General features: G+C 34.6%; 1 protein-coding gene across 1 annotated transcript; it reads right to left on the bottom strand.

Moving 5' to 3' along the window:
* Window positions 1-1830: 1830 nt before the first annotated feature.
* On the bottom strand, window positions 1831-3727 carry LOC117934064 (stilbene synthase 5-like). The gene is made up of 2 exons (XM_034855663.1): window positions 3463-3727; window positions 1831-3116 (listed from the first exon to the last, which is right to left on the bottom strand). The coding sequence occupies exons 1-2, from the start codon at window positions 3638-3640 to the stop codon at window positions 2116-2118; spliced, it is 1179 nt and encodes a 392-aa protein (XP_034711554.1). The 5' UTR covers window positions 3641-3727; the 3' UTR covers window positions 1831-2115.
* Between the last annotated feature and the right edge of the window lie 10225 nt (window positions 3728-13952).

Raw genomic sequence — 13952 nt, 5'->3', positions numbered from 1 at the left:
AATTCAACAATAACCAACCCTTTTTTTTATAATTGCGGCATTATTTTTATCTAAATTTCGTATATGATAGTAATTAATATACAAATTTCTGTTAGGTGAAAATCTTCCTCAGCTCCAAAATTAACTTGTGAAGTGATACAAATTTTGGTGCTTACACTTTAGGATGACATTCATGTGCAAGAAGTTTATTTTGAGTTATGTTATGCTATGTAAAAACTTTAGGTTAAAAGGGTAATCTTAGAAAAGAACAACTCATTAGCATGTCGTATTTGTAGGTGATAAATTTTTTATTAATAATCCACAGTTTTATTAACACAGAATTATTCTTGTATATGTCTTGGTCTAATAAGACTTATTAAAGGTGGAATCTTAAATCTTCGGTAATATTTTTCTCACAGCACCTGGTTTCCAACCATTTTATGTATTCTTCAAATCAGGATTTAGCCCCGGAGTTGGATGAGTTGTTTGCAAAAGAGAAAAGAAAAGAAAACTCAGGCAAGTTGGTTTTCATGCCGAAGTCGAAGTAGATCAGCACGGGAAAAGCCATATGTTGAAAATTTTCTTACACTCACCCATAAGCAAAACTCAAATCCATTCTTTCGTTTTATTTCCTTTGGATAACATACACAAGAATAAACAATGATTTAACTCAACGTCTCCGAGAAGGTCCTCCAACAGTCGATAAATAATACTTGATTAAATTTATCTAACAATAACTTCATAGTAGCAGTAATTGTGAGCATGCAGGCTGGCAAATAATTGGCTTCCTTACGTCTTAAAGCTCTTGAGAAGTACGGTTTAAAATTACTCTCCTGCCGGAAGGACCAAAAGGATTTGGCCACCTGCTCAGATGAAATTATTGGACCATGCTATTTATTACAATATCTTCCCAGCTGGGCATCAACAGGAGAGGAGGCATTTGAGGTTTGAAGTGCTTTATGCCATGTTCAAAGGGGAATATGCAGACCTTCCAGCTCTCATTGAAGACAACTTCATCTAGGCTAATGAAAATGCCAAGGTTCCTGACTGAATGCCTTCTAGCAAAGAACCATCCCATTGCTGACGATGAAGAAAAGTTCAATGATTTGAGGATAGGGAGAAGAATCTGCCCAAGATAAGGTTTGGATTTAAAAAGATTGAAGAAGAGTTGAAAGAACATGGTCTGTTGTTAGCTGCAGAAGGAAGGCCTTCTAGTGCCAAATCAGAGCGAGTCCCTCAAGTACATCAACTTCCTCCATTACCTACCGGACTGGAACTTGTTTTCATCCATTCTCTATGCCACATTTCTAAATTCATCCATCCTCTATGGGTTTGACCCCTTACTCCTGGGGTACTATGTCAAAGATTCCATAGCCGAGAGCTGCAGATTCCTTAGCGGAGAGCAGGCAGCAATCTCAGCTGTGTTAACTTGATTGAGGGTCATTTCAAGGAAAAAAAGACGCCCCAAGGGATCCCCTAAGCCTCAACAATTTTGCAAAAGCCTTGTTGATTAAATTTCAGCTGTTGCTCATTTCAATTGCTGGCCTATTTTCAACAAAATCCATCAACCCCATTTTCAAAAAATTGAGCGAGAATTTACCTCCAAAAATTCTATTCATCCACGAGATTATCTCCCTTGCACCTTGATGATCATCTCCCTGTGCTTTGACACCCGATTCAGCGGGAAATTACACTACAACTAATTCTTTATACTTAGGGAAATGACGCTTTGGATTATTAGCATATTTTTTTATCATATTTGTATTTAACCAAAATTCAAATTAATGAAAGTAAAAACGTTACATTGAAATTTTCTTGGTTTACACAAGTAAAACTCGAACTGGTGCTGTATATCTAATTCATTCTTTCTTTTCAGTGGCATTTATAAGAACAAAAAATTTCAACTCTCAGGAAACTTCGCGATAAATGACAAGCACTTGCAGTTTCATCCACTTGCCTGACGTGGCTGCACCCTCCAACAATCACTAAATTACAATCCCTCAATGTTAGGATAGGAATAAAAGATTTAGGAGTACTATTATTAACTTTGAAGATACATGTACATATCTTTCGTAGCACCTCCTCTGTAATACAATAAGACATGTCCCCTATATCATTTCTCTTACCGTTTTCCACTCAATTTGTAACCATAGGAACGCTATGCAGCACAACGGTCTCAATGGTCAAGCCTGGCCCAAAACCGAATAGTACTCCCCAATCCAATCCTTCACCTGTGGTGGCTTTTTCCCCCTTTAGGGATTTCTTTCTCATCTCATCCAAAATAAACAAGACACATGCACTAGACATGTTACCATACTCACTTAACACGTGCCTTGTTGCTTCAAGTTTCTTTTTCTCTAAATTGAGTTTTGCTTCAACTGCATCAAGAATTGCAGGGCCACCAGGATGAGCAATCCAAAATAACGAGTTCCAATCGCTAATACCAAGTGGGTCAAAAGCCTGACTCAAGCATTTCTCTATGTTCTCGGAAATCAAAGTAGGCACATTAGGCCACAAGTGAAAGGTGAGTCCCACCTCACGTAAGTTACCCGCAATAGCACCTGCTGAATTAGGAATAAACGTTTGGGCTGCTGAAACAAGTTGGAAGAGAGGTCGTTCAATCGAGACATCTGGATCTGATCCAACAATCACAGCTGCTGACCCATCACCAAAAAGGGCTTGACCTACTAAAGAGTCCAAAGCATCTTCGGAAGGCCCACGAAATGTAACAACAGTGATCTCAGAGCACACCACAAGAACTCGTGCTCCTGCGTTATTTTCTGCAAGATCCTTAGCAGTTCGAAGGACAGTTCCACCTGCATAGCAACCTTGATGGTACAACATCACCCTTCTAACCGATGTTTCAAGGCCTAAGAGATTAGCGAGTTTGTAATCTGCACCGGGCATTTCTACACCGGAGGTTGTACAAAATACAAGATGGGTGATCTTGGACTTTGGTTGACCCCATTCTTTAAGAGCCTTCAATGCTGCTTCTTTACCAAGTTTAGGTACCTCAGCAGTGATAATCTCTTGGCGTATGTTGAGAGACGGAGCCATATAAGCCCCAATGTTTGGGTGCTCCTCAAGCATTTCTTCGGTCAAATGAATGTAACGCTTCTTGATCATTGATTTGTCACCTGTAAAAGAAGTAACATGAACACATTAGTTTTACCAATCGACTAGTCATATAGTATATTGTTCAAGATGATCAACATGCATTTAACATTGAAGAAAGTATAAAAGGTTATTCTTAATTATAGCTAGCAATGCTACATGATTCAAAGAACAGCTCTTCAAGCCATTACAGTCAAATGAAAGGAATATCGGTTACTGAAGTAAAATGATTTTCAAGTTTCCTAAAGTAATTTATCTAAAAGCTTGAAACATTCATTCACTTGGAGGTGACCCTCACTTAATACCACACTCGTATATGTATAGAAATGTTGTGAATGTAAGAATTAATGCATGAATATATATACTTACATATGCGATTGAACTTCTTCTTCAACTCAGTCATGTGCTCGCTCTTAGTGACTCTGAAATAGTAATCAGCATAATCAGACTGGTAGACACAGTGGTCGGGAGTAGCTGTGCCAATGGCTAGGATGGTGGCCGGACCCTTGGCACGTTGAGCGTTTCTAATTTCCTCAATTGAAGCCATTGATCCTAGCTACGAACTCAAATTGAAGCTGAAGATTGAGGAAGGAAAGAGAAGAGTGCTTGGAGCTGGCTTGAGAAAGCTGGGTGTGAGTGTTGGGTATTTATAAGCTAGCTGTGTCTCACCAACTCTCATCCATCGGCAGTCAATGATCAGGTGGCTTCAAAGTTTGTGTGCGTGAGTTTATTTTTGGATTTTCAGACATGTATGCATGTGTTAATGTATTTGTTTTGCTCTCTGTTCTTCACCTACCCATATATGATGAATGCAACCCACAGGAAGGAGAGAGCAATCAATCTGCTTACGGTTTCTCATTATAACATTTTTTATATAGAGAGATAAAGACTTTTCCAGCCCCTTGACTGGAAATTAATACATTTTCCACTTGACTTTTGAAAAGGAGGCAATCCCACGGGAGGGAAGCTGCTACCAACCTTCCTAATGTTACTGAAATCAAAGTCACTCAACGTCCGAATTTCAAACCTCAACAACCCAATAGCCAATACATAACATGTCATTTAGCAAAAATATCTCATTTTAATTTATTTGACCTATTTCGTCATCCAAGTTGGACCACTCGTTTGATTCCCAAAAATAATTGAAGAAGGAAAAGTAAATATTAATAAAGATGATCAAGAGAAGATATTTAAGTGATCCACGAAACAACTTGACTTTGGTGGGCCCATAGGTCGTTCAAAGTAGGCGCAGGTGTCTTTCTGATCACAAGTTAGGAGGTATTGGGGGCGATTCATCGGGTAAAGGTTTTAATAATAAGTGAGCGTTAATAATTGACTTCACTTGCCTTACGAAATGAGTCTAATTCCAAGATTCAACAGCTTTAAATAATAATTTACTTCTAGCAAAAACTGAGTATTTATATATAATTATATTTTTAATGAAATAAGTGTGTAGTTCTTAAAACTGAGTATTTATTAATTAATGATTTAAATTGATTTTAAATTAAATTATTTTTAATTATTGACTTTAAACTTAATACTTATTTTTTACTATTAAGGTTTTTTAATAAAGTTAACTTAAAATTTATTCCAAATTATTAAATTAATACATTTATCATCATTAATTTTAATTAATAATTATCCTCATTGATTTTAGCTATATTTATTCTCATTAATTTTAAACAATAAATTTTTTTATAAAATATTCATATTTAAAGTGTTATATATATATATTCAAAAAAAAATATTATAAAAAACGAGTCATGAACGTGGAATCATAATTCTTAAATATGTTCTTACTAACATGGGCAAATGAGACAAAAAATAAAAATAAATTTGAAAATAAGAATAAATTAACTATTTTGACTTAATATTTAAAATTATTTTTATTTTAAGTTGTGGTATTAAGTTATTTTACCAAATATACTTAATCTATTTAATAATTTAAATTAGGTTATTAAATCAAATTAAATTAAATCATTAAATTAATTTATCAAATACAATCTAAGTGTTGAAATGAAACAAATCATAATCTATGGAGTCATAAACTGCTAATATGAGCCTGATAAACATCTCAAACTATGGGCTTAGTCAAAGGATTTCAACCATGAGACTCATGGAAATGTGATCCACAATCACTTCGTTTAGAGCTAACCATGTCTTGAATGTGTAATGATATCAAACATCAATGTGTATAAAATTAAGAAATATATGCTACAGTCATACTCTGTGCAACAAATGTTGTAAAATGGCCACTAAGAACACCATTGATGATTTCATTATAGGAGACGAATTAAACAACAATAATTATGATGTGGCACAAAAAATCCAATACTTGTTAAATGAACAAGAGGGCCTTAAAGGTCCTAACTTGATCCCATGATCCAACCTAAGGAAAAGGAATTTAGTCAAACAACATCGTGATATGAAAGCTTATCAGTTCTAGGTTAAGAAAGACCATTGCGCACATTTTAACATGTCGAGTGGTATTTATAACGACTTGATAAGGGAATTGAGCACTACCTCAGTTTTCATGCGATATGGAATAAGTCCAAATTTTCTATGGTTTGATATCTACAACTATAATGTGTGCAATCACTTTGAAGTTTGAGCAATAGGTCATGGATCCTAAACTCATAATGGTTAAGCATTTGAGGACAATGTAAACCTTAATTCATGAATTAAATCCACTAATGAGCAACATATCACAATTGTTATATGCTCTTGCATGAATCATGTGGCCAAATGAAACTTGTGCTCACATGGGACAACGATATTTCTCACTTAATTGAGTTAGAAAAAAAATGTCTAGGGGTGCAATTCACCTTACTTATTACCCAAGAAAGATAATGTCAAGTTAACAAGCCTAAGCATGATAGATAAGGAAAACATGGTAGTCTAGGTAACTTAGGGCCAAAGAAAGGCAATAAAAAAAACATTAGAGAGGCTAATGTGATGGGAATAAGGATAAGGCCAAAATGAAATGCTACAACTTTGAAAAGTTGAGTCACTATGCTCGTAAGCGCACTGAGCCAAAGAAGGTACACCTTAATCCCAAATATTTCTTTTCATATATTTGAATACATGTATTAGTTTCTCATTCTATTCTTAGTGGAGTGTAGACTTAAGAGCAACAAACCATGTTGTAAGGGATCAAGTGAGATTTATGGATTACAAAATGAAACTAATAGGTCAATAGTATATTACCCCTCTCCCCCAGTAACAGATGAATGAGGTGTAGGGAATCCCGGATCTCTTTGTCTCTATCCATGATCAAGTTAGGTTTGTAAGGATTGAGTCACTAAAAATAAGACATGATGCAACAAAGTCATACTTGACTATCTCATTGCTATCATTTTTATACATTGACATTGATTTGAGCATTCAGCTCATATCTCTTACATTATGCATAACATAGGTGCATTAAGAGTTGCACAAAGAATACAAGTCATAGATTTCTTATAAGTAGATAATATATCCACAATCAATTCATAGATTTAAGAAATCCAATAGAGATTGTAGTGCATTACCTCATAATTAAAAGGATGGTTTGTCTTGGCCGTTGAGATGGGTTTCCCATAGTGAATATATTAGTGATGTGATGCACATTAGATAGGACCTATGGTGAATCATGATGTAAGGTTATCAGTTATAGCGATTTACCAAGCTACTATACTACATAAACTCTCAACCTTGAGAGGATATTGAACATACGTTAAAATCAACAAAAGGCTATGACATATAGGTGAGATTCTAAAGAGGTCATATATCCTTGTAGATTAGGTCACTATTGATAAAGGTTGGTGGCAACAGGTATTATTAATAAAGGCACCATGATATCTCATGGGTTTGAGACAGTATGTCCCCTTTTTGGTGATCTAAATGATATGTGATTATGAAATATGTGGTCATAGTAATTCCTTTAGTAGATTTGACATATGCTCCTTAAAGTTAGAATATGTCAATTGATCATATAATAAGTGGTATTTGTAACTCAAATATTTGAGATGTAATCTTGATAGGTGATAGCTCTATCTTGTTAGATTATAAATACCAGCTCATGGGGATCTGCATATAGTGGATAGTAGGTCATAAACCTGAACTTTGTCTCATTATTTACATATGGTATTGAAGTACAATTGATTCTCTATAGTAGGATGTTAAATCAACTTCAAAATTAGATTATGAGGGATTCAATACTCTTATGGGTCCTAATAGTCCCCACTTTAAACTCATATACCATGCTAGCACAAATTATGAGGGTTAGATTGGCTCTTAATTAACTCTTATGCATAAGGGTATTTTGCTAATTATGTAATATTATACAACAGATAGTGAATAAGGTCTCTAGATTAAGCTAATTGATCAATTAGATGACCCAATATGGTTAATTAATCAATTAAGACCTATTTTAGGTTAAATTAAGTAAGCCAAGCCCATGTGGGCTTAAATCACTTAAGCCTAGTAAGGAAACTCTATAAATACCTTTTTATGAGGTTAGGGTTTTCGAATGGCCTTGTAATCGTTGTCTTCTAGATCTAGAAAGAAAGTGAGAATCTAGGCATCCACTCTTTCAAATGCCACTCTTGAGTGTCATGGCCATGGTTCGAGTCATCGGACAAAAGACATTGGGTGTATGAGACTTTTAAATCATTCAAGTACACTCTTCATTGAATAGATTTCGATCTGGGAATATCCAGATCATAGGTATGAGTTTTAATCTCTAGATTTATATTATTCTATTATTTTTTAAGCCATTTTTTTTTATGTTAGATTTAGAGATCCCTAAAGATAGATGCATGCACCCTACAAGTTCTAGGGTATCAAAACGGAGTAATTTGAGGTTCCCAACAAGGTGCATGTGAAACTTTCCTCGACTTTCTTTTAAATACTACGCACGACAAAAACATGTATTTATAAAAAAAATAAGATTTAAAATATTCATTAGAAAACATTACCTTGTTTGGATGTTACCAAATCAAATCCATGCAGTGAAGAATTTGAACAAAGTCATAGGTTGTCATGTAGACCCACAATCTTCCACCATGATAACTCAACCTTACACTTGGCACACAACCGATACACACAACCGGTACACACAACTGATAAGAGGTATGAGAGAGTGGAGGCTATGGCTCTCTCTTTTGATGGTAGAAGACGGTTATCTTGAAAACTCTAACCCTTAAAGAGGTATTTGTAAGGTTCTCTAACTGAGCTTAAGTAACTTGAGCCCACCAAAAGGTTGGGTCACTTAATCTAACCTAAAATAAATCCTATTTGATTAATTAAAATCATGATGTAGACCCTCCATTTTGTCCCTTAGCACATGCCTTAAGTGTTCTTTTAGTATTCTATAGCATGTTCCTTAGTGGTCCATTGATACTCACACAAGCTTATTTTTTTTAGTCACCTTAGAGACTCTGGTTAAGGGATTTATCTGGCCCCCCATTATGACCTTGGCAGTCATGATTTAGACTTAGGTTTTTCCTTCCTTTTTATGATAGGTTATTTAGGTACACCATTAGGATAACATATTTTGGCCTATTTAGGTACACTTTTTAGGTCACTTAGATGCATCCTAAATTGCCTAGATTCACTTAAACACTTCTTAAGCACACCTAGGCACCTTCTAGCTTGCACACACTTGCCCGAGGTCACTTAGGCACCTTTTAGATTACACACACTCACCCTAGGTCACTTAGGTACCTTGTTGATCACCTTAGGTCACTTAGGCTCACCCTAGGTCACTTAGGCACATCATATTTCACCTAGATTCACCTAGTCCCATTTAGACTCACTTAGCCCACCTAGGTCCACAATCAGGCAACACCTTAGGCTCATTTAGGTTCACTTAGGCCCATTTAGGTTACTTAGGCCCACTTAGGCATGCCCTAACCCATTTAGGCATCTTATACCTATTTAGGCCCCCCTAGGCCCATTTAGGCATACCATGCCCACCTAGGCCCATTTGGACACCCCTGGGCCTATTAAGACTCATTAGGCCCACCTAGGTCACTTAGGCCTACTTAGGCCCGTTTGGCTCATTTAGGATCACCCTAGCTTTTTTTTTTAGGTCACCCAAGCCCCTTTAGGCTACTTAGGTTCACTTAGACACACTTGGCACACTTAGATTCACCTAGGCACACCTAGGTTCACCTAGACCCATTTAGGCACATTTGGCCCATCTAGGCTCACTCAGCCCACCTAGGCCTAATTAGACCCACCTATATTCACCTAGGTCCACCTAGGTTCATCTAGGTACACTTAGGTTCACATAGGTCCACCTTAAGTACACTTAGGTCATCTTTTAGGCATTCTTTGTGTGACTTGTATGACTTGCATTGTTGCATGGCTTGCGTGGCTCATTTTTTTTATATGTTTATTTATTTATTTATTTTTATTTTCATTTGTTATCTTCTTTTTTTATTATTTATTTATTTAATTAATTAACTTATTTATTTATTATTGTTTTATCGTTTTCTAATTTATTTATTTATTTATTCATTCAATTATTTAATTTAATAAATTTGATGTTTTTGCAAGAAAACTTACCAATGGAAAAAAATGGTTGACATTAGTTCTTTTTTTTTTTTAATTGAAGAATCGGATTTAAAAAAAAAAGTTTTTAAATTGGAAAATAAAAATATTTATTTAAAAAAGAGATGATAAGTTTTAAAATGTGGGACGATAATATTTTTAAAAAAATGAGAACGGAAAAATTAGGAAAATGATAGGATTTTTGGGGGAGGTTTTTTTTTAGGGTTCACAATCAGGTATTCAATAGAGACAACAACACTAATGATTCTCCATATAAAAGTCACGCACAACATGCGAAGTGAAGAGATTCTAGAGATAAAACCATGAACAACATACATTTAGGGCACAGTTGGGCATTGTGGAGCCTAGTTTTGTTTGATCCTGTTTATGACCCGACCCGAATAATATTGCATGGTTTTTTTATGGGAGATTTATTGAGGCTTAGTCCATGGAGTGAAGGCTTGGGCCGATAGACCCGTTTAGCCCATTGTGGAACCACATTTTGTAATTAGGGTTTTTTAGTGTGGTGTGGTTGTTGTGTTATATATAGAGAGAAAAGATTGTAGCCATAGGTTGTACTCTGTATTCTTCCCTGATAATAGTGATATCCCTGCAGCTCTGTGGACGAAGGCAAATTGTCGAACCACTTAAATATTGTCTTGTGCGTGTGATTGTTTTTCTTTGGCGTGTGTTTTCTCTATTTTTGTTTCTCATAAGTTGGGAATTCAACTTGATTCCTTACAATTGTGACACCATCTTATGTTCTATTTATGATGCCATCCTAGGCTTTATCTCAATTTATGCTTAGTTTCTTTGGATGCCCGTCATTATGACTCCATCCTAGTTCTATCTAAGTTTATTCTTAGCTCCTTTGGACTCCCATCATTTCCATGTCATCCTAGACTCTATCTCAATTTGTCCTTAGTTCATTTGGACTCCTGTCATTGTGACATCATCCTAGGTTCTATCTCAGTTTTTCCTTGGTTCCCTTGGATTCTCATCATTGTGAGATCATCATAGGTTCTATCCCAGTTTATCCATAGTTCCATTGAATTCATATCATTGTGATGCCATCCTAGGTTCTTTCTAAGTGTATGCTTAGCTCCTTTGCACTCCCATGATTACGATGTCATCCTCGGTTTTATCTCAGATTATCCTTAGTTCCTTTGAATTCACATCATTACAACGTTATCTTAAGTTCTATCTGAGCTTATTCTTAGCTACTTTGGACTCTTGTCATTTCGACACCATCCTAGTTTTTATCTTAGTTTATCCTTAGTTTCTTTGGACGCTCGTCATTGTGACACCAAGCTAGGTTTTACTCAGTTTACACTCCCATCATTACAACGCCATCCTAGGTTCTATCTCAATTTTGGTAACCTTTATTAAAATAAACTCTTTATCATGAGATTTTCTAAAACCGTTTTTTATTTCTTCAACCAGGACTCCTATGCTAAAAGAATTGCTCTCTTATGCATTTTCTCTAATTTATTTTATTTTTCCTGTGTGTATTTAGGTGTTGTGATTTTTCCATTTTTAATTTTATTATATATTTGATCTTCCTTTATAGTAGACCTAGATGATTAGGTCGAACCATGTAAATCTCTTATCTTTTCTAATTTATTTTATTTTTCCTATTGTATTTGGGTATTGCGATTTTCCCAACAACTTTCCCTATTTCTCTTCACTTTCCATTCACTTTTCGAACTCTCTCTTGAAATCCTATGAAAAAAACCACATATTTATGAAGTCCTAAAGGCTAACCTAAATGATAAGCTCTTGAATCCTTGCCAAACTTAAAAATTGATTTTACTCAAACATAAACTCTACAAATATTGACTCTCCTAAAATTAAAAAATAAATAATTTGAGTCAAAATTTCCAACAATATTCACTTTGACTCAAGTTATCGCAATCCACATGTAAGGTTATCTTTCTTTGATACCCGCCTTTACACCCCTTATGGGTAGAACCGTTAGTTTGAGATGTATCTATTGCCAATTCATCCACTATCTCAATGTATGCTTTTTGCGAGTTTCAGGTCCATTAGGTCCAAGGGTTTCATCATAACCTAAAACCAATTGTGCTATTCCTTCTTGAATTTCATTAATGGGCTTGCATACTTAATAGATAAGCTTTGTGATTCCTACATAAAAGGATGGATTTAAGCAACATTTGAAAGGAAACCATTTTGATATTGAATTAGTGTAAAAATATATTCATAAAAACCAAGGAAATGGGGCTTCCTTGTTGTATTCCTTTTGTTTGACCCAAATGAAGTTGGTAAAAAAATTAAATTAGAGAAGAGAAAAGATTTACATAGTTTGGCCTAATTGCCTACGTCCACTCCACAAGGAGATTAAATTTATTAATAAACTTCATAAATACAAACTCAAACACCGTCAACCTCTATCTACCCAAAACCTAAGACACTCTTTGCCTAATTCTCCTAACTCTTTGTTACCTTTTCACTCTCTCTTGAAATTATATATAAAACCACATATTTACAAAGCCCTATGGTTTAAATCTAAATTAATAGTTTCCTAATCCTAGTCAAACTTAAAAGGGTAATTTACTAAAATACAAACTCTATAAATATTTTACTATCCTAAAATTAAAGAACAAATTATTTGAACCAACTTCCATAAACCTCCACCTTGACTCAAATTCTCTCAATCTTCCATAATTAATGATAATAACATGTATCAAGTTCAAATTCTCGTCAAACTAGACTCGAGAAACTTATATATATATATATATATATATATATATATATAACTTCATTCCTTTTGCAATTAGTATCATCCTTATGCCATTGAGTACCCTTAGTTGAAAATGGAGTCTTGATCATCTTGTTGCACTCTTCTACTTTGATAACTTCTTTATCACTAGCAAAATACTCTTCATGGTGTGGCTTCACCTAAAATTATCTTCTCAAGCAAGGTGTATAAATATTTGACCTTTTTCTCTTTCATAGATATCAAAGTACCTTGATTAATTCTTTTACTTAGTTATTTGCTGAAAAATTATATCCCAAAGAGCCCAAAGCCCCCCAAAAAATTATACTCCTTAAATTAGGAACATGCATGCTTAACATTAGATGATATCCTCACAACACAATCAAACATCTTCACTATCATGGTGTCAATCCCAATCAATTTAGAGCTTGATTCATTATCCATTCAAATAGTACTAGCATCACATTCATTATAGATATCAAACCACTCCTTATATGGGCACATATGAAAAGAACACCAAAACCAAAAATCCAAGAGCCCACAAAAATTTCATCAACAATATTAGTAGAGTCTCATGGGATTCAAGATTTTTCATTGTTTCTACGTGCTTTGTCAATTCTTCATAGTGCCTTTTAATATGTCCTTTTCTTGGGTAGTAATAAATTTCCATATCAGTTCAGAAGTGTGATTTAGGAATGATAATCTCTTCTATCATAATATCTCTATCGTGACTTGCTCTTACCACGATGTGATTTAAAATTCATCACAAGAGCTTGTTCTGCATGAGATGAACTACTTGGCTACTTAATAATTTTTTGTCTCTAAAAGAGCAATTGATGGCTTATCCACTATTAACATCATCTTTCCAACTAAGAGCATAGTTACCATTGTCTCATATTATTTTGGTAGGGATACCGATAAAAATAATATGTTAGTCGTCCTCATTAATCTTAACCTCTACACTTAATAATTGGGCGATGCGCTTATTAAATTCATTTATATGATCCCTACCATCTATTCTTCATCCATCTTCAATTCAAATAGTTGTTTCTTCGAATATAACCTATTTTTTAGAGATTTTTACATTTAAATTTTTTCTAGCTTCTCCAATGAATCACAAGGAGATTTCTCATTCAAAACATTGTGTTTTATTTCAAGAGTCAGACTTAAACAAATAGTACTTATCGCTCTTACTTCAATTCTTTCCATTTTAATATTTTATTTTTTTATTTGGATATATTAAAAGGCTTAGGAGACATAAAATTAGTATATTTTGGTATATTAGGCTATGTAAAAATTATCATATGTAAGTTATCCAATGAGTAACATATTTTTCTTGATCTCTAGAACAACTAAGTCTTTCTTAAGATCTTAGTTTCCATGTCCAGTTTTAAATTTAGCATCATCAATATGGGAAATCCTTTAGGATTCTCCATTCCCAACACACACACGCGCACACAAAGGAGAAAAAAATTATCATTTTCTTCATATGGAACAACTTTGGATATCTTATCAGGATTGCTTAGTGTGTGGCTTGTGGCTCCTAAGTCAGCATAGAAGTTGGGATCACCTTCTTCATTTAGTG

Source organism: Vitis riparia, chromosome 16 (assembly GCF_004353265.1).
Source record: "Vitis riparia cultivar Riparia Gloire de Montpellier isolate 1030 chromosome 16, EGFV_Vit.rip_1.0, whole genome shotgun sequence".
NCBI lineage: Eukaryota > Viridiplantae > Streptophyta > Magnoliopsida > Vitales > Vitaceae > Vitis > Vitis riparia.
The sequence above is the reverse complement of the archived record's forward strand: the minus strand, read 5'-3'. Positions and strand labels throughout refer to the sequence as shown.